Source organism: Dromiciops gliroides, chromosome 1, assembly GCF_019393635.1.
Source record: "Dromiciops gliroides isolate mDroGli1 chromosome 1, mDroGli1.pri, whole genome shotgun sequence".
In the NCBI taxonomy this organism is placed as follows: Eukaryota; Metazoa; Chordata; class Mammalia; order Microbiotheria; family Microbiotheriidae; genus Dromiciops; species Dromiciops gliroides.
Genome location: NC_057861.1, coordinates 402120954 through 402142390, shown reverse-complemented (window position 1 = coordinate 402142390; position 21437 = coordinate 402120954). Strand labels below are relative to the sequence as shown.

General features: G+C 38.2%; 1 protein-coding gene across 1 annotated transcript in view; it reads right to left on the bottom strand.

Moving 5' to 3' along the window:
* The window catches only part of ARL15 (ADP ribosylation factor like GTPase 15), a 501353-nt gene that overhangs the window by 322030 nt on the left and 157886 nt on the right, over positions 1–21437 (bottom strand). The window contains 1 exon segment of the mRNA XM_043978562.1: positions 13783–13927. Within this exon segment, the coding sequence (XP_043834497.1) occupies positions 13783–13927 (145 nt within the window).

Here is a 21437-nt window from a genome sequence, read left to right as displayed (position 1 = left end):
CATGATAATGCATTTTAGTTAGAAACCAAAATGGGCTTAAACTACATCTGTGAAAAATGTCATATTTTATATGAATTATATGAATTAATTTTGACATTATTATGTGAAGATCAATTGGCAAGTTTAAATAGAAAATAATTTTCCAATGTCAAGTACTCTAGCATTCTCACTATACTTGGGTTTATTTTATTTATTTTCAATAGAAAAATAAGCCATGAGTACAGAACTGAGTCGAAGGCTTTGCAATGATGAGCAAAGGCAATATAAATGTTGTCATATGTTGGGACAGCTTATTCAATAATCACTAAATCAATAATGCATTGCTCATTCCATTAGTGGGACTTTTTGGCAGCTTCTTTCGGTATGGTTTTTTTATGTGTTTAAAGGTATTGTTTTGGTTTTTTTTTTACTTGAAACAAACTACGGGTGACATCTCAAGTACATTAACATTTAATTACTCTATATTTGGCTGCAAAACTAATCTTCTGGTAATAGATATGTGATGCCACCTGAGAAAGGTGGGCTTGGGCTTTTATCTAAGTGGAAAAATGGGCCTTGCTAATAATTCATACCCTATTGTGAAGCATTGGAGACAACAGTCATAGCTTTGATCCAGTCCAGGCACTTTAAGCTCTGCAAAGAAGTGAGATTTTTAAGTCACCTCCTTCGACATAATGATTCTGTCATTCATAATTATAAAAGTATGTAAGCTATCTGCTTCTTGTTTAATCTCCCTTATGTGTTCATTACATTGGACTTTCTTGCAACCACATAGGTAACCAAAAATTTCCCACATACGTCTTTGAGAGTTTTGCTTGCCTCTGATTCCATTTTTCTCAAGACTGCAAAGTTTTTGATTGAAGTTGAATTTACTTTGTTCTTTGTACTGCTTTAACTTTGATTTTTCTTTTAATTATTAAGAGAATCTAGCATTTGGCATATGCATTTGTTTTCTGTATTCCTTTCTGACTATTTCTTTTTCATTGCCTTTGACTGGGCAAGTAACATTCAAGTTTTGGGGGTTTTTTATCTTATTTTTTTCCCCATTCTAAACTTCAATACTCCCCACTTAAAAAAAAAAAAAGGATTTCCAAATACATAGAACACAAAGATTATATATCCATCTGTGAGTTTCCATTTCATAAGCCTTACTTAATATACGTATGTGTATTGTGTGTGTATATATATATACATACATATACATATAAAGTTCAACACATTATTTTCAAAACTGTCCTGCTTACTTATGCTTCCTTTTCAATTTCCTGAGTTTTAAAAAATATTTCAATGGCATGCATTTGGAGTTATATCACTATTGATAACCTTCTCTCCAAAATTAAAAACAAGTAATAAAAATAAGCATAATAAAAAACACCCAATTACATACTGTGGCCATTTCTGAAAAATACCTATGTTTCTTTCTGCAATTTGTGACCACTGCGTGCCTCACTGTCAGGAACTGTCTTACATCCTTACGTCATAGATCATCTGGTTAGTCTTTACTTTTTAATCAAAATTCTTAAGTTTTCAGAGTGGTTTTTCTTTATGACATTGTCCCTGAATAAACTGTTCTCTTAGTTCTGCTCACCTCACTCAGTAATCAGTCATATTTCCCAGGATTCTCTGAAATCATCACTTTAATCATTTCTTATTGTACAATAATACTCCATTATGTTTCTATATCACAATTTGTTCAGCAACTCCCAATAAATAGGTACCTGTTGTAGATTCCAGTTTCTTTTCTTTTTTTTCCCTCTAATCCTATCACCCCTTTCAGGATCAGGAATTTTCAGAGTAAAACTATCTTTTCTAGTACTAAATACCCTCAAACCGCCATCTCTCCCTATTCCCATTTATTTCCCTGTTGAGTTAGATGTATTTCAACACCAAAATGATTGTGTGTATGTGTAACTTTTGGGGCATAGTTCCAAATTGCTTTCCACAATGGCTATGCCAATTCAGTTATATCAATAGTTCAATTTGCTGTTTTCCCTCAGTCACTCCAGCCTATGTTATTTTCCTTTTATGTCACTGTTGACAATCTGATAGTCATAAGGTAGATCCCCAGAGTTGTTTTAATTTGCATTACTTTAATTATTTTTTATCTGGAACATTTTTATATAGTTTTGATAACTTAGATTTCTTCCCATGAGAATGTATAGTCATATCTTTTGACCCTTTATCAACCAAACAAATGGCTCTTATTCTTCTAAATTTGGAGTTCCATATATCTCCTGGAAAGGAGGCTTTTCTCAGAAAAACTTGATGCTAAATTTTTCTTCCAGTAAAGTGTTTCCCTTCTAATTTTAACTATTGGATGTTTGTTCAAAACCCTTTTAATTTGACATAATTAAAATTTGCCATTTTATCTTCTAAAATGTTCTTTATCCTTTGTTGATCTTGAAAGTTTCCACATCCACGGAGCCACTAAAACTTAATTTCTTCCTTTTTCTTCTAATTTACGATATGACCTTTATAAATTTCATATACCCTTCTGGGGTTTATCTTGGTATATAGTATGAGGTGTTGGTCTAAACTCACTTTCTGCCAAAATGCTTTTTGGTTTTCCTAGCAATTTTTGTTGAATATTGAATCCTTTCTCCAATAAGTAAGATCTTCGAGTTTATCAAACAATAGTTTATCAGGTTAATTTGCTTTTGGTATACTGTGTATCCAACTTGTTCCACTGAGCAATTTCTGTTTAACAAGTACAAAGTCATTTTAAAGATTAGTTCATGAAAGGTCAGTTTGATCTCTGTTCCAGACCAGGATCTCTTCCTTCCCACTTTTTTCATTATTTCCCTTGTGTTTCTTAACGTCTTTTGCTCCTCCAGCTAAATTTCATTATTTTTTCTAGTTTTATATAATGATCCTGTGAGAGTTAGAATGACGCCCCTGCTGGGAGGAATATTGCAAGCTCTGGCCTGAGGGGAAACATGTGACTTTTGTATCAGGAAGCTGGCCAGCCAGCACCCAGGAACTTGTCTCTGTACAGCAGCCTGTTAGATTTGACAATCAGAGCTACCAGCCAATTAGCTTGAAGCTTTGTGTGTATGTGTGTGTGTGTGTGTGTGTGTGTGTGTGTGTGTGTGTGTGTGTGTGTACGGCCCTTTTTCCTGTTGGAGAGGAGGCTTCTGGAAAGAGGAAGGGGCAAGGGCTCTCTTTCGCCAGGACCTCATGTGGAGTGGAGATAAGATGCTGGCTCCTTTAGATAGATAGATAAAGGCATCTTGGCCTCTTTCTCTCTCCTCACCAAATTCTTATGTCCTTAATAAATGTATAAAAGTCTAAACTCTTGCTAAAGTTTCTAATTTATTGGTGATCACTCATTAGATTTTTAGACAGTCTAGCTAGAGTTTTAGCCACCTTACAGATAGCAACTTTATAATCCTTTGGTAGTTTGATCAGTAAGTCACTAGGTAAGAAAATTAATTTAGATAGTGTTTTTTATTACAATGATTCTTTTTTAAGATTTATTTGTTTGTTTGTTTGTTTGTTTGTTTTGGGGCAGGGCAATGAGGGTTAAGTGACTTGCCCAGGGTCATATAGCTAGTAAGTGTCAAGTGTGTGAGGTCAGATTTGAACTCAGGTCCTCCTGAATCCAGGGCCAGTGCTTTATCCACTGTGCCACCTAGCTGCCCCCTATTACAATGATTCTTAAAACATCTCTCTTTGACCTGCTTTCAACTCTTTTTTTTTTCAACTCTTACTTCATTTGTTCTGGTTCTTTTGAAAAAGTTTTTTTTTCCTTTGAGACTTTATACTTCTTATGACATTACTCTTCCCTTCCTAGTTGGATTTTTGAGCACCTCTTAATAGAATATAATTCTTTATAATGCCTTCTATCATTTAGTTTGTTGTTCTTTCCAGTCTTAATTCCTAAACTGAGGCTTTGTGACATAGCCAGATTCAACATAAGTCTTGAACTGGGTCAATCACTCAACTAGCATTTATAAAGTGCCTACTATGTGTCAAGCACTATACTATATGGAAACAAAAGAAGGGGAGAAAAGGTTGTTAAACTGACTTCCCACTCTTGAGACTAGGTGCCCCTAAATCTTTGAGGTTCAGACCACTAAATCTTTAAGGCCTTTTCTGGCATCTCAGAACAAAGAACTAAGAAACACAGCATCTTATGATGACCTTTCCTGAGCACTGCCTCACCTGTACTTGTTCCTGCTTTTCCTGTTTCCTTCCAGGGTCCATCCTTTGGGCTCCCAACCATTCCATCAGAACCCTACTGTCCTGCTGCCTCAGGACTGGTTACACATGCCTCTGACAAGTCTCTGGTTGTTCTGGAAGGCTTGTTTGTCTGTGGTGACATTGGCTTTGATGCTAGCCTACTTTCCTATTGCCCACAAACTTCTGACTTTTTTGTGCAGTTCTGAGACTGGAGAAATCTCTCATTCTAGTTTCTCACTGGATTGCTTGATCATTACTCAATCTGATATGACCACATGATTTCTTGATCATTACTCAATCTGATACGACCACATATTTTGTTTTGTTTTCTGAAATGCATGTGAGAGAGAGCTTTTACTCAAGTAGTCATCCCAGCTCACCAATTATTCAAGTTTCCTATTTTATGTACTGACTAGATATTGCTATAATTTTCCAATGCCTTTCTACAGATCTTCAGTGGTTCTCTCAAGTCATTTCTGCTATGGCAGTATCTGATGTCTATACTTAGCAGTTATTAACTGGTAACTTTACATTTCCTCCAAGAGTTCTTATAGCAACTGCTACCACGTATACTGTTTTGAACAGGACCAGAAATGTTTTTATACTGTCAAACACTATGTGAGAATACATTCATTCATAAGAGTTATAGAATATACTTTTTCGGAATTATTGTTTTGGTATATTTGTTCTGCTAGCTGCATTCCTGTGATAATATTTTAAAAGGGAGTTTCAAAATTCCAACCTAAGTATGCCCATCTCCTCTCTAATACCATTTGAGTCTTCATTGCCATTTTTGCCACATTACATTATCAAAGCAAAATGTGTGGAGTTTGCATTAGATTTTCAATGACCCTGAGATTCTTTAACACTTCTCTCTTCAGATTTTAGCAGCTATACAATCTCATCTAATCTCAGTTTACATATAGTTATATCCTATAATATAACTGTAAAAATAACCTTCCTACAGAAATATTGTTGTGTGACCTGAAAGTGAAGCTACTATTGACAAAAAGCAGTATAAAGCCCTATTTCAGATGAGATCTGTTTCCAGTTTTGTTATGGCAAAGTATATAATCAAATATCTGTGCATAATATCAAAGTATTCACATCTTCAGCCTATTTCATGGACTCGCCTGCTTTAATGATCAATACTACATGTGCTGAAACATTTCCAGCAGTAGGGTCCTCATTTATTATAGAGTATCTTCCCTTCCCAGACCTTACTACCTGCTTTATTATCATTAAAGTTTTCAAGGCCAATCTGCAAACCTATGCATTTCATAGGAATAGCTTTAGATTCACAAAAGTAATTCATCACATTGGCTGTGTAAGTTAACTCAATTGGTGATATTGCCAGGACCCAGCTGCCCAGAATTTTAGAGTTCCTGCCAGGTCTTCACAGGGATCACACGGGTTGCAAGATACAGAAGTCCACACTGCACATCACCCAAACTGCCACTTCCGTGTCCCTGCCCATTTCGCCCTATAATATGGGCATTATATTTGATTTTAAAGGGGATAGAAGTAGTAATGATGGTCATGGTGGTGGTGGTAGGGGTAGTACTAATGTTGGTGGTGGTAGTGCTGGTGTTAATAGTAGTAGTAACGGGACAGCTAGGTGTCGCAGTAGATAATGCACCGGCCCTAGATTCAGGAGTACCTGAGTTCAAATCCAGCCTCAAACACTTGACCCTTACTGGCTGTGTAACCCTGGGCAAGTCATTTAACCCCCATTGCCTCACCAAAAAAAAAAAAAAATTAAATTAAAAAAAAATAGTAGTAGTAACAGTAATGTTTGGGGCAGCTAGATGGTTCAGTGGATAGAGCACTAGGCCTGGGGTCAGGAAGACCTGAGTTCAAATCTAGCCTCAGATACTTACTAGGTGGGTGACCCTCAGCAAGTTAGTTAACCCCTATGTGAGAAAAGTATTAATAATGAATTTCTGGGGGACCCACAGATGCCTTTTCTTCCCCCCTCCCTTCTGAAAGGTCAATTTTTAGGAGGAAGTTTTAATCTTGTTCAGGGTCAGCCCCAGGTGTACTACAGTAATAGAGATAGATTCTTTTGTATAGTTCATTGAAGGACTGAAGTGATTAAACACACCTAGATAATGGACTCTGCCTTGAGCATGGGGAGTGTGGGGGGAGGGAGTCTTTTTGCACACTTCCCCCTGATGTCATCTGTAGAGATCATTTTCATTTGGACCGCCCTCAAGTCATCTCAATCAATGGAATTAAATGATGCTAACCAATTAGTTTTAGTCAATGTATAGTGACCTGCCTCTATCAAAAGAGGACAAAAGCAGAGACCATGTAAGGGCTATCTTCTTGGCATTCTTGGCTTCCTGGACCTGCTGTGGCTTGGTGTGCACTCTTAGGACAGGATGGGTTGGTAGGCCACGTGCTCTCTGAGAGACAACATGGCACTGGGGCTTTTCTGCTTGTGTTAACTGCCATTTGGTTAATTCTTTACTAATATTTAATATTAATTAATAATAAATACTTACTGCCTAATTGGGTTCAATAGCCATTATTACATAAATAGCCATTAAAATCAAAAGTAGCAAATAATTTTAGAAAGCAGAGCCTAGCCACAAATAATTTAGAAGACATAGTTTAGGCCCAACAATTTAAAAAGGCACACACATCTATTTGTCTCCGTTTCCCATCTATAAAATGGGGACATAATGGAGAAGGAAATGGCAAACACCATGAACATGACAGAACAACTGAACAACAACAAAGTAATAGTAGTAACAGTAGTTGTGGTAGCAACAGTAGGAGTGATAGTAGAGATGGTGTTATTAATGATGCTGGTAATAATAGTAGCAGCAGTAGTAGTAATAGCAGGGCTAGTATTACTAGCAGTAATAATAGTGGTATTAGTACTAGTAGTAGTAATAGTAGTGATAGTAGCAGTAATAGTAGTAGCATCATTGGCAGTAGTAGAAACATTGTCATAGTAGAAACAGCAGTAGTAGTAAATTACCATCACCTTGCCTCTGCCATTACCTAATAATATAACTTTGGAAAAGCCATGTTGAATCTCTGAGTTGCAGTTTTTCATTATAAAAATGTTAAGTTAAATGAGAAGATTCCTAAGCTATGAGGATTCCAGATCTGACTTAGATGAATCTGTGATTTCATTATTGCAGCTATTCCCTGTGATTGAGAAGACCTCAACTCATCCATGCACATCACCCTGTCGGACTCTTTTCCATACTTTCCCACAATTCATCCATAATGAATCTAACTCAACCTGCAGAGATCACGACATTACCAGAATACTAATGGGACACATAGGCTGTCCCCTGGTAATCTATTGATCTTATAATATATGTAGTTAATAGGTCACTATAAAAGCACTGAACATTCCCAAACACTATCTAACCCACTATCATCTTACCTAATTCTGGTCCACTTCATTGTCCAACATCTTCATCCGCAATGTTTACCAAAGACAGAGACACTGACAGACCCACTCATGAAATGGTCTATTCAGGCACTTAGCGAACATATGCTTCATGTACTACACTTTTCTTGCATGAAGAGTTATTTCAAACTCATTTGAGTAATTAATATTTCACAGAGTAGGCTCTAGGATCTTATGGGGCTTGAAACAATCAGCAGAATATCACAGAGTACTCACCATCTAGGAGGAAGTCCTTTTCTATATAAATACTGTAATGAACACTATCTAATATATTGGCAAACATGTCTCCCTGTTTTATGCATAAATTGATATTAATTATCAAAGAACCTTCAAAAAGTTATTTCTGTTATTACATCTTTTAAGGGATCTTGTATGATTTTGAAATATACATGGAAAACTTCATGCTGGAAGAGAAACATTAAAGAAGAATTTTGCTCTATCAAATCAAATATTAGTTGAAGAAAAACCTAGAGGGATTGTATGCTTTCTGTACCTTTCAATCAATCATATGACTAAAAAGCCATGGTCTGCTTTAAAATATCACTTGTCAAAGCCCATTTGTCCCTTCCTCTACCTTCATCAAAGATGCACTTAATATGTGTGTCAATTATTCTCATAAAGACATTGTAGAGATAGTAGACCTATGAAGGTGTGATCATTGATATTCTAAACACAGAAGGAAAAATGGAAGATAAGCAGCAGTTATTTCTGTTTCTTGAGAAGTGAAGAATTAATATATAACAAGATTCTTTTGGCCTCCAGTATCTAACAACTTGACAGTGATGTCTAATTCATCCAGTCATTTTTTTCCCTGGCTTATCCAACCTAAATTGCTTAGAAAGCTTCAAATCCCATAAAAAGATTAAACATGCAGATTTTATTAGAACATAAAAATGGATAACTCTGATAGGAAATGTTCTATGTGTGTTAACTTGAAGTCTAAGTAAGGGTCTTCATATTTCAAAACTTAAATCAATCTCATTTCACATATTCCCTTTCTCTTCCCAAACCCTCAAATATACATTTGGGACATGGATTTTGTAATTTTTTTATACAATGGGAACATTCCTAGAATTGCAATGAAATGATAGTTTCCCAGTTTAGCTTGTCTATTTTTATTCATCATGTGGAATAAGTAAGTATTTTGCTTGGACTTACAAATAGAAACCACAAAATCTGAGTGTGTGTGTGTGTGTGAGAGAGAGAGAGAGAGACAGAGAGAGAGAGAGAGAGAGAGCGTGTGTGTACACATGACAAACTTTTGAAATTCTGAATTGTTCTACAGAGCTATTCAAGGAAAAGACATTCCACAGATCTGGAGAACTTGACCAAAAATAAGGGCACACTTGGGCTATGGTAGTTTTGTGATGCTTGGACTCTATTCTGGTAAGATTCTTGTAAACAGGATTTCAACATCATAAAACAAGACTTAATATTTTAGCATTTAAAGAACATAGTCCTACAGTAGATATGAAAATCTCTCTCTCACTAACACTGCTGTTTGTTGACTTAACACATTCCCAACTAATGCCAAAGTTATTTAAATGTCTCTTTCAAATTATCATGGCCTTTTATAATATGTTTAGTTACTATTATCCCGTTTCTATTAACCAAATAACGTACTGCTTGACATAGTTATATAAGTACAGTAACCAATTCCTTTAGAAGATATATATCAGCAACCTCTACCTTTCAATAACAAATGCCTAGTTTTTTCTCAGTCTGTTTTCAATTATTGTGTCAATATATTCTTCTAAGCCTTTAGGTTTCTTTTCTCTGATAAAAGCCCTTGAATTTGTATAATGTAGAACTTAACAACGCTTCTTATCAACAAATTCCTTGAGAGAATATGGCCCAAGGAATCCACTGACATACACACTTCGCTCTAATTTCCATACCAAGACAGAAAGGTAGGAAGCCCTTTTATCCAATTTCTCCTCTTCCACCAGCAGGTTTGGCTCTCTGGAGAATTTCTCAGTCTTTGAGTTTTGACAACTTAAGCATCTTTTTAAAATTCTGTCAAATGTGAAAGATGGCCCACATTAAGAATCCAATCCTCAATCCCTTCTCCCTCAGAAGAGGCAAATGCTCTTGCCTTTCATGGATACAGTACACAGTTCCTTCTTAGGATATGTTTCTTCATTAAGAAACCAACTCTTCAAGACCATCACTCGAACTTTTAAATCTATTTTAAAACTTTTCCATCACAGAATTCTTAAATTTTAAACCCTGATAATAACCAAAATTAATGTAAAATCTAAGTAGAAATAATGACAATTGAAATTCACCTGTAATTCTAGAATCTCATCTTATTGTGTTCTTTTCTCTCCATAAAACCTTTAAAAATAGATTTTTGCACTAGAAGGAAAGCTGATCATTTTGCACATCATTAACATCCACACATTGTTAGAGGCACCAAAAGGAGTTTACTGAGAAAATAAACTCCTACTTCTAAAGGAACTACAGTCTTCTACTATGTGAATTACTAACCACACACCTGCATAAAGGTGAACTCCCTGTTATTCCCTTTAGTTTCCTCTTAGGGCTGTAGAAATTGATCTGTTTCTTTTGACCACAGTTTCTCATCATTCCTCAATGAAATACTGAATTTCCCACAATAGTCTCATATCTTCCCTCATATATTTATCTTGCTGAATTGAAACAAGTACCCAGTACTTTTAAGGTTTTGTTGCTAACAGCAAAGGGAAGCTTTGATGCAACAAAAGACCCAGAATGTCATCCACATGGATATTCCCTCTGTTGGTACAGACAACAGTCCATCTCTGCCTTCCTTCTCTTCCTGAGATCCTTGTTCATGTTTTTCCATTGATGCACCACAGAGATATACCTAACATGCTGAAAGTCTTTCCTTTATATCAAGAGTACTTAAGCAACAGTCTGTTAAGTTGTTTTGTTTTTATTTTTTATATATTTTGATAACTGTGTTTCAATAATGAGTTTCCTTTGTTATCCTATATATTTAATTTTATGCATGCAAAATATTATTCTGAAAATGGGTCCATAGGCTTTATCAGATTGCCAAAGGATTCCATGACACAATGAAGGCTAAGATATCCTGCACTAAATCTTTTTACAATTTGAAAGTACCCTTTAAAAACTCATGCTCTTCCAATAGAAAACCCCTTCCTTAGGCCTCATGACCAGCCCACATGCAACTGATTGTATATTTCTTCAATGATATCCTTTCATCATTGGAAATATGTTCCAGCTTTCTAGAGCCCAGCATGCACTTCCCCAAAGCTGCATTTTTTATTTTTCAACGTAATGATAGGGAGAACAAAACCTAGGTACTAGGGGCAAGGGAGAACAATGAGAACAGAGTTGCTGCCTAGCAGACCAGGGTATGGGAGCAGCAGAAGTTAGGAATAGGGAAAAGTAAACTTGAAGGAGGTACTGTCCCTTCTTTAGACTCTATCATCACTGCCAATGATAATAATTCAGAGTCTGCCCTGGATTAGCTTTAGGGCACAGTGAGCAGCAGGCAAGGACAGAAGTGGAGAGTTGCTGGGAAGAAAGATGAGCATTGGGAAGCATCAATGTCTGTAGCCACAAAGGTGGGAAGGGCAGAGGGGAGGGAGAGATAATAGGGAAATAGACAGAGAAATCCCAGGTAGCAATATCTGGTAGGGAAGAGGTGTTTCCACAGCCACCCAGTTGAAAATTATATTCCCAGATAGTTATTTTTATCGAAGAACAGGCAAATGTAAATGAGGAACTGTCTATATTGTCTACTGTTCTCTTAGATCATTACCCTATATTTTATTTTGGGGAATCTGATCTCTATCAACACCTACTTATTTACATTCTGATATGAATGTTCTTGTACATGGTAAGCACACAACTTACAGTGGAGCTAATGCCTTTTAGGAATGGCTTCAACGCACTTCACTTCTCCAACTATTTATTCCCTTTTTTTCCTCCAAATGTTAGGCATTCATCTTGACTTAAAGAGGACAGAATTTCTGTCCTCAATTCTGTAATACTGTTACAATGTGTTAGTGCTAGAAAACGGCTCTCATGGGCATGCTTCTTCCTCAAATTCAGATAAAAGAAGGAGAGGGAGAGGGAATAGAGATGAGAGAAGGGAGAAGTGGGAGAATAAAGAAGAGGAGGAAAGGGAGAGGGGAGGAAAGGAGAGTGGAAAAGGAGGGAAAGTGAGGAGAGGGGGAAAGGGAGAGGGTGAAAAGGAAAGGGAAAGGTAGAAGGGGAAAGAGAGGGGGGAAAGAGGGGGATATGGGGGAAGAAAAGGACAGAAGGAGGAGAGGGGGAGAGAAGAAAAGGAATGAGAAGAAAGGGAAAGAAAGAGAAGGGGGAGAAGAAGAGGGAGAAAAGGTGAGGGAGTGAGTAGAGAGTGGGGAGAGGAAAAGGGATAGGAGAGGGAGGGAGGGAGGGGAAAGGGAGAGAGATAAAGGAGATAAGGAGGAAGATACAGATAAAGATATGAAGAGAAGGGTGGTTAGAGAGACTGAGAGAAGGGAAGGAGACCCAGGATGATTATGTGAGTATGTGAGAATGAGTAAGCATATGTCTATATGGCCTGTTCTTATATCTTTTTCTCTTGGCTTGCCCCTGGGAAGGGATGAGTGGGAAGGCTCTCTCTTTGTCTTGGTCTCCTAGCTTTTGGGCAGCTCAAGTAGCCAGAACCTGGGCCTTCCTTCAGCTCCTGCCTTGCTACTGTGGGCAAGGAGCCATGAGGCATGCATTTGTCTTGCCACAGTCTCTGGCCTTGCTCATGGTAAGGGAGTGAGCAAGAGTCATTAAGTGTGTGTGTGTGTGTGTGTATATGTGGGCATGTGTGGGTCCTGCCGTTATTTTTTTCTTGGCTTACACCTAGGAATATGCCCTGGAACAAGACAAGGGGAAAGGAGTAAGAGCAAGACCAAAGAGACATACCTTTCACTTATTCTATTCAAATAAAAGGGAACTTTAGGCACTTTTGAAGACAACAGAGGAAAAAAACACTAATAAAAAAAGAAAATGAAAAAAGACAGAGATTGACCAAAGGGCTAATTTCCCAAAAGAAAGAGGAGGGAACAGGATGAGAGGCATAAGTGAAAGGCTTAGGTTTGGCCAGGAGAAGCTCTAGCTCATCCTCTAAGACCGACCCAGAGGACGGCAGGGATGAAAATGTAGAGATTTTAGGGTTGGAAAGAACCAAAAATCAGAGAGCTCAGAGATGATGGCTATTATCTTCTCTGTAAAAGAGGAAACAAAGTCTTCGACTGAAACAGAGAAATTCAATAGTACACTAGGGGGCCTATGGGAAGAAATGAAATCTGTGAAGTATTATCTCTATTTTAAAGATAGGAAAATGGTCCAGTGATTTTCTCAACTTTACGCATCAAGTTAAGTGGTACAGCCAGTGACTACAAATCTGGAGCTCCTCCTCCCTATCTTCATTGCTCTCTTTAGGAGTGTTGCATTCTCTCTAGCTACCACACACAACTAGGGGGTATGTATGGGATGATGCCCATGTTGGCTTATTCTTAGTCCACATTGCCCCTAAAGAACAGAAAAATCACTTGCTACACCTTTCCCCATCTTGCCTTTATCTTCCAGAAAGTATCAGTGGCACTGCCGAGTGTACACTGGGTGACCCCACACATTAAGTAAGTTTGAGAGGCAATTTATGGAGCAATGTTGCTGTTCAGTCATTTCAGACTCTTTGTGATCCCATTTATGACAGACACTGGAGTGGAGCCATTTCCTGCTCTAGCTCATTTTACAGATGAGGAAAGTGAGGCAAACAGGGTCAAGTGACTTGCCCAAGGTTACACAGTTAGTGTCTCAGGCTAGATTTGAACTCAGGAAGATGTCTTCCTAACTCCAGGCCCAGCAGTTCCATCCACTCTGCCACCTGGCTGCTTAATGATGTTCATTAGGTCTGAGTATAGACTCATTTTGCTGTAGGTGTGCAGTTAAGTACTAGTTTTCAAAACTAATTCACATAAAGCTTTTAACTTTTCTAGATTTGATCGTCATTGATGAAGCTGCATAACCATTAGGCGTTAAATACACATGGAATATAGCGATTCAACCTTGTTGAATAAATGGATTCAGTAGCATAACTGAAGACCATAGAAAGCACATAAATACTCTTGGCAGAAAACAAACAAACAAAAGGCAGTGTGAGTGCAGAGCCCTACCTGTTGTGGACACGACATTTTCCGCGCTCTCACCACAGAGCTTCGACAACATACTGGTCTTGCCAGCACCCGAGAGGCCTATGCAGACCAAGTCATACTCTGGTCGAGGAGGAGGGGGTCCCTTGCAGCAGAGTGCTCTAAAACACTGAGAAAAGAAAAAGACACAGCTTTCAAAGTGTATCGCAACAAAATGGGACAGCAATTTAAATAATTGAATATATCTCTTTTATATTCTATGTCACTAAGCTGATTTTGTAGAAGCCATTTGAAGTCCTGGCAGGGAGGTGGCACAGTAGATGGAACACTGGGTCTGGACTCAGGAGGACCTAAGGACCAATGTGGCCTCAGACACTTACTAGCTGAGTGATCCTAGACAACTCAGTTAATGCTATTTGCCTCAATTTCCTTATCTGCAAAATGAACTGGAGAAGGAAATGGAAAGCCATTCCACTATCACTGCCAGGAAAACCACAAATAGGGTCATGAAGGGTCTGGAATAACTGAACAACAATCTTATGTCATCTTAGAGTATTTCCTCATTGTTAAACTTGAATCTATACTGTAAATAACACTGTTTCCCCTCTCCCAGAAATTCATATCCAATCTGGGGAAGCAGGTTTACACAGAGGCAAAACCAGGGAAGTGTCAATCAGTCCCAAATTACTTCCAATCCATAGCATTTCTGAAAGCTGACTGGCTCTGGGGCTCTATAAAAAAGCTGGACCCCATTTGAGGATGTCCCCCAAAATACCATACTGTGCCAGATCAAACTCCCTGGTCCTTCCCCAGAGAAGTTTCCAATCTTTGGGAAAGCCTGAAAATCAGCCAGGTGTATTATTATACCCATGAGTTTCAGAGTGACTTTAACTGCAGTAGATTCCTCAATCCAAATTAGCCCTCTAATTACAGGACTAAATCAGGGCCAAAGCAATGTTCATTCATATGGGTTTGCCTCAGTATGGGACTATATAAGCCCCCCACACACACACGCACATTTCTGCTTGATTTAGGGAAGCTAGATAGCACACTGGCTAGAGCACTGAGCTTGGAATCAGGAAGACTCATCTTCATGAGTTCAAATCCAACCTTAGAAGTTGTGTGACCCTAGGCAAGTCATTTAACCCTATCTGCTTCGGTTTCCTCATCTGTAAAATGAGCTGGAGAAGAAAATAACAAAGCACTTCAGTGATCTTTGCCAAGAAAACCCCAAATGGAGTCATGGAGAGTTGGATACGACTGAAACAACTGAACAACAGCCTCTTGATTTGGGTATAGGATTTGGGGGGTTTGGGACATATTTACTTATGGCCATATTTAAATCAGACTGGCAAATCTAATTTCTATAATTATCCTTTTTCAGCTTCAAACTTATTTCAATCTAACAAACATTTATCAAACACCTGTTGTGCAAGGGCACTATGCTGGTGTTCATCCAGTTGAATCTATGTAGTATATATGTAGAATTCTGCAGCATTTAAAATCAACTAGATAAATACTAAAGGGTATGGGGACATCCCAAGGACTCTCCTCTTATGTCTCCTCCACCAGGAGCTTTATTCTTGTCCTCTAAGCCAATGTAACTTCATTTCCTATTATAATGATCCCTATTTAAGGGCTTTATAACACATCAAGTACTAGGGACAATCTGAATGCTACTGAAACTAAACTAGCCAGATAGTTCTTTTTGACCCTAATGTTATTAAACAAAAAACCCAAAATATTAGTAATAAGAGCCCTAACTCCCTTGTTTTATTTTTATTTATTTGGGGGGTGGGGTAGGGGTGGGACAATAAGGGTTAAGTGACTTGCCCAGGGTCACACAGCTAGTGTCAAGTGTCTGAGGCTGGATTTGAACTCAGGTCCTCCTGAATTCAGGGCTGGTGCTTTATCCACTAAGACACCTAGCTACTCCCCCTCCCTTGTTTTATAAAATGACAAACTGAGGTTCAGTTATAAGTGATTTACCCAAAGCTAATTATTAGCCGCATCAGGTGTCTGGTCGCCAATAAATTATAAGCATTAGCAAGGATATTTAAATGTTTAAGTATTTATTAAAGAGCATTAGGATCAGAGAGAAAGGTAAATTTTTTTTTTGAGATATTTTATTTTTTCCGTTACATGTAAAGATAGTTCTCAACTTTTGTTTATACATGCTTTACACTTTCAGATTTTTCTCCCTCCCTCCCTCCCCTCCCTCCCCCCCTCCCCTAGACAGCAGGTAATCTGATATAGGTTATATATATATATATATCTATACATATACATATAGATATATATATACACACACATATATATACACATAATAACATTAATCCTATTTCTGCATTAATCCTGTTACAAGAGAAAGAATCAGAGCAGTGATGCAAAACCTCAAAATAGAAAAAAAAAACAACAGCACCCAAAACAAAAGAAATAATATGGTTCAATCAGCATCTATACTCCACAGTTCTTTCTTTCTTTTTTTTTTCTTGGATTTGGAGATCCTCGAGAAAGGTAAAAATTAACTATTTCTAAGAGACCTATCATCAGACCCACCATGGCAAGGTCAGGAACCAAAAAGGGACTGCATTCCTTCACCTGCGTCTGCTTCCTACTTCGTGTCCTCCTCCCAGAAAATGGGAGGCTCCTCAAGTTGATTGGTTGGTAGCCTTGATAGACAGTACCCATGAGCAAACATCACTTCCTGACGCTAAGGACCTTGACCACATGGCTTGCCCTCAGAGACCTTCTCCTCATGGTGGAGCTTTGCTACAGTAAGTCTCCAGCAGGTGGCGTCATTCCAATCGTTACAATCCCCATTTTTAAGGAAACTAAGGTTAAGTGACTTGCCCAGGGTTACACAGCTACTAAGTGTCTGAGGTAGGAATTTGACTCAGGTCTTCCTGATTCCAAGTCTAACACACTCTATCACTGTGCCACCTTCTGTAAGGGCTTTTCTCATTCCCCCTCACTGCTAGCCGTTCCTTCCAAGATGATCTCATATATTTACATTGTATATAATTTGTATGTATGTATGTGTGTGTATATATATATATAGGTTTACATGTTGTCTCCTCTATCAAAATGTGAGAGCTCCTTGAAGGCAAAGGCCAAGTTTTTGCTCTTTTTTTTTCCTAGCACTTAGGACATGTCCTGCCTGTTAGACAGTAAACACGAACTAAATGCATGTTGGCTGATTGACTGACTAATAAATTTTGATGGAGTAGCAACTGGCTTGTTTATTCAATAATCTAATGGCACAAAAATATACTTGACCCATTTGCTGAACCAATTTCATCTAACTTAATTTTCTTCTGTCTAATGGCACAAATTAACATAATTTAAATGAGAATTTTTAGTTGATCTTTGATACTTCCCAGGATTTTTCTACCATTACCTACATGAAAAATAATGCCATTCTGGGGGCAAAAGGCCATGAAGTTATCTTCTTAAAGGAAAATATTACATCCAATAAAACACCACAAAATTTAAACTGTGAAAGTCCACACTGATTTTGCCTAATTAAAATTTGCATTTTATTCAGAACACTCAAGATAAAGAAGGAATACCTCCCAATTTTTATCTCAGTTTTAAGCTATCAGTGCCCGGCAATAAAATTACCCCTGAACAAGCGTGCCTGTCAATAAGTGTCCCTAGAATACCTTCAGAAAATATGGTCAAGATCAGACCTCATGCTATAACTTCAAAGGTTTATAATTTTAAGGGGAAAAACAAGCACATCCGATGAACACAAATAGGTGCTGAGATTCCTGAGTTGTTGTTTATAACAAAAGCATATTTAGGAATCCACTTCCCAGTCAGGGAACTTGGTTTTAGTTTTGGGTGGTTGGTGAATTTGGGGCTTTTTGGTTTCTTGTGAATTATAAAATATAAGGGTAATCAGAGAAAGCATTCTAAAGGAAGCCAGGGCAAGGCTTTAAAATCTTATTTCAATTCAATTCAACAAAATCATTTAGTGAAGGCAGCACAGTAAAATAAAAAGATTGTGGGTTGTTTAATAAAAGGCCATTGCATTCAAATCTTGCCTTTGACTCTACTACCTGTGTTGTAGTAGTAATAGTAGCAGTAACAATAACAGTAACAGCAACAATAGCACGAGTAGCAGCCACAGTAGCAGTAATAACAGTAACAGTAAACAATAGCAGCAGTAGCAGAATCAATAATAGTAACAATAGTAGCAGCCAGAGTAGCAGTAGCAGTAATAATAACAGTAACAACAAATGATAGCTGCAGTAGCAGTAATAGGATTAGCAGCCACAGTGACAATAACAGTAACAGTAAACAATAGTAGCAGTAGCAGTATCAATAACAGTAACAATAGTAGCAGCCAGAGTAGCAGTAGCAGTAATAATAACAGTAACAGCAAATGATAGCTGCAGTCGCAGTAACAGGATTAGCAGCCACAGTGGCAATAACAACAGTAACAGTAAACAATAGTAGCTGTAGCAGTATCAATAACAGTAACAGTAACAGTAGTAGCAGCAACAGAAGCAATAGCAGTACAGTAACAAAGCAGCAGTAGCAGTAACAGTAGCAGTAACAGAAGCAGTCACAGTAGCAACAGTGGCAACAGTAGGAGGCAAATTACTTAACTTCCCTGAGTCTTAGTTTCCTCTACTGTTAATTAAAAGGGTTGGACTGGATAGATTCTGAAGTCTTTCCCTTCTCTAGATTCATGATTCTCTGATCCCATACCAGTTTTATACAAAGTACTGCTACACAATGACAAAAATCTAATAGTCCCAAAAAAGGATGTTGATGAGTAAATACATGCAAGATGAGTTAAAGAAGAAGAGAAATAATAAAAAGGGTGGGGATGAAGGAAGGCTTTATAGAAGACAGACAAACTTCTTGTGAAGTAGATAAGGCCTTGGAGAAATGAGGAGGGAGGACATTCCAGAGCTAGGAGGAGAGAGCAACTTAGCAAATACCCACAGTGGGGAAATAGGCTGTAGGGTTCAGGAGACAACGGTCTGCCCTGTTAGAGTCCACTACAAGGGGAATAATGTAAAGTCGTATGGGGAAAGTAGAGTTAGAGGCAAATAAGTATCAGGGTAAGGAGCTTGTGTTTTATCTAGTATGAGTTATTCCTATTATCATGACACACCTGGAACAGAAAGGGGAAATATCATGCTCCTTACTCTCTTTGGTCATTCTTGACCATCATTTTATTGTCATTACCCTGGAAACTCACTCTCCTTTGAGGTCCATCCCCTTTATCAAGAATCCCTATCATTATAATATACTGACCTCCAGCTAATAACCAACAGCTAGCTAACATCTATAAAGAGCTTTAAGGTGTGCAAAGTGTTTTACAAACATTTTCTTATTTGATACTGATAATGCTGGGAAGTAAGTACTAATTCTTATCTTCACTTTACAGAAGAAAAAACTGAGGCAGACAGAAGTTAAGTAGCTTGCCCAGGGTGCGTCTGTGGCTGAATTTGAATGCAAGTCTTCAGGAATCCAGATCCAGCATTCTATCCACTGTACCACCTAGATCCATCTGGCTCTTCCTCCTTTCTTCCCTCCCTTCTGACCACCCTACCGCCCCTCCCAATCACTTCAGCACCTTGTTTGGTCTTTTCCTCCCCTTCTCTTTCCCTCCTACTTATTAGAATAACATAATCTAGCAAAATATTGCATGGAAAGTTTTGAGTCAACACAGTAACCAACAGTAGCAGACAATGAGCCATGTTAAAGAACCTCACCCATAGAGTCAGAAAGCCTTCGGTTTAAAAAAAATCAGTTCCACTTATTAGTTATGTGATGTGGAAGATACTTTATACCCCTTAGACTCAGTTTCCTCATCTGGAGAAACAATACAACCTGTACAAAAATCAATAATCCATTAATAAGTGCTTACTGCATGCCAAGCACTGTGCTGAGCACTGATTCCAAGGATAAAACAAGAACATGGATGTGAAAATGCTTTTATAAGTTGTGAAGAGCACATCAGATGTAATTTGATGCTACTGATCAGCAGTGAGTTAAATAAAAACCTAACTACTTAAGAGGATAAAGTTGAGACTTACCACTGACTTTAACCCACAGTAGCTAAACGGAACAAGGGAATCCTCAAGCCCACTCCCAGGGACGATTCACTACAGGCCTATTTGCCATCTTTGCCCCAGTTGTGGAATGAATGATAAGTTTGCAGTTTTTTTCCTTGAAGGTCACTTTCCATGTAGCAGCTGGCAGGGTGGAGAATTTCAGATAATAAGAGTCACTACTCCCCAGATTGTGAATGGAGCTTTGAGGGCCCGTTTTATGTTCAGGGTTCATGCCCTCTACTCTTATTCCTCTGAGCCCTTTGCTTTCCTCAGTACTACTGCCAGCTTTGGTGATACAACTAACTTGCTTTTCTCACCACCCTTAGCTTTCTGCAACTTAACAAGGTTGAAATAATGAGAGGGTTGTTAAGCCCCTGAATGACTCATGGGAGTCAATGGTCAAAGAAAGTGGGGGAAAAGCTACCTCCAGCTTCTGTTAGCATCCAGAACCCACATGAGGAGAAGTATGGAAGAAGTCTGTTGTTACTTAACTCACACCACAGAATAAATCCAATCTCTAATTGGCTGGAACAGACTTACAAGATCTATAAATTTTTCATAGGACGACAAGGAAAAGACTAATGGAAGCTTGCTCCACACCTTCTGAGGTTCAAATGGTTCCAGGAGTGCAGGGTTTGAACCCAGGAAATCTCTCTTTATTGCACAGCTGCCACAAGAAATGGAATCCAGGCCCCCAACGTGTTATTTTCACCCATAGTTTGTTCATCCACTCTACAGGGCCCCTAGTTCCGGCCTTGTGAACGTCTGTGTCCTCCTAGCTAGGATTAGACTTTGATCCTGTCTTAAGAGTCCAATTTTCAGCAGTCCTTATGCAGCTATTCCCTTCGGTTGTTTTTCTTCTCGGATCCTGTCAGTTCTGACATGTCTTCCCTGAATACGGGGGTTCAAAACTGCACACAAAATCACAGCTTATGGACACACCGTGGAGCTGTACACCCGGAAAGATCAATGTTTTCTGACTTTCTCCAAACCCCTTCTTTAACTGTAGTAATATCAGCCTACAGATATTACAGATTTCCTGTCTTTTTTTAAAGCCTTCTTTACATAATCTTGTCCAGATTTTTAAAAGTCTAAATAAATTATATCCCTGAGCTCCCCTCATTTATCCTGTTTCCTTGCCCTCTGTTGAAGAAATCTAATATGAGTAATCAACAAAATGGACTGGTAGGACTTGGAGCAAATCACATTTATAACATTCTACCAACCAAGTTATTACTTAGAGTGCTAACTTCAGGCAAGACACAGAGTTTTACCCAGTCAATATCCTTCCTGACACATAGTAGGTGATCAGACCCTAGTTACCCAATTCTGAACTTCAAGAGGCTTCTTTTAAATACTTGCTATTTCTCTACCTTGTCTCTAATGGGTTACTCTGCCTTTAGGCTTTAGGGATAATCCATTTTTCTGGGAAGTTGGACTGTAATTTTCCCCAAGACTCCAAAGTCATTCCTTCTGCCTGGCAAAGTTCTTGTCCTGATAAGCACTTAAAGAAATTTAATTTTATATGATTGATTATCCCCCCATTTTATTTGCATATACTTTAGAAAATATGTTATATAGTATACAGGTAGTCTATAGCTG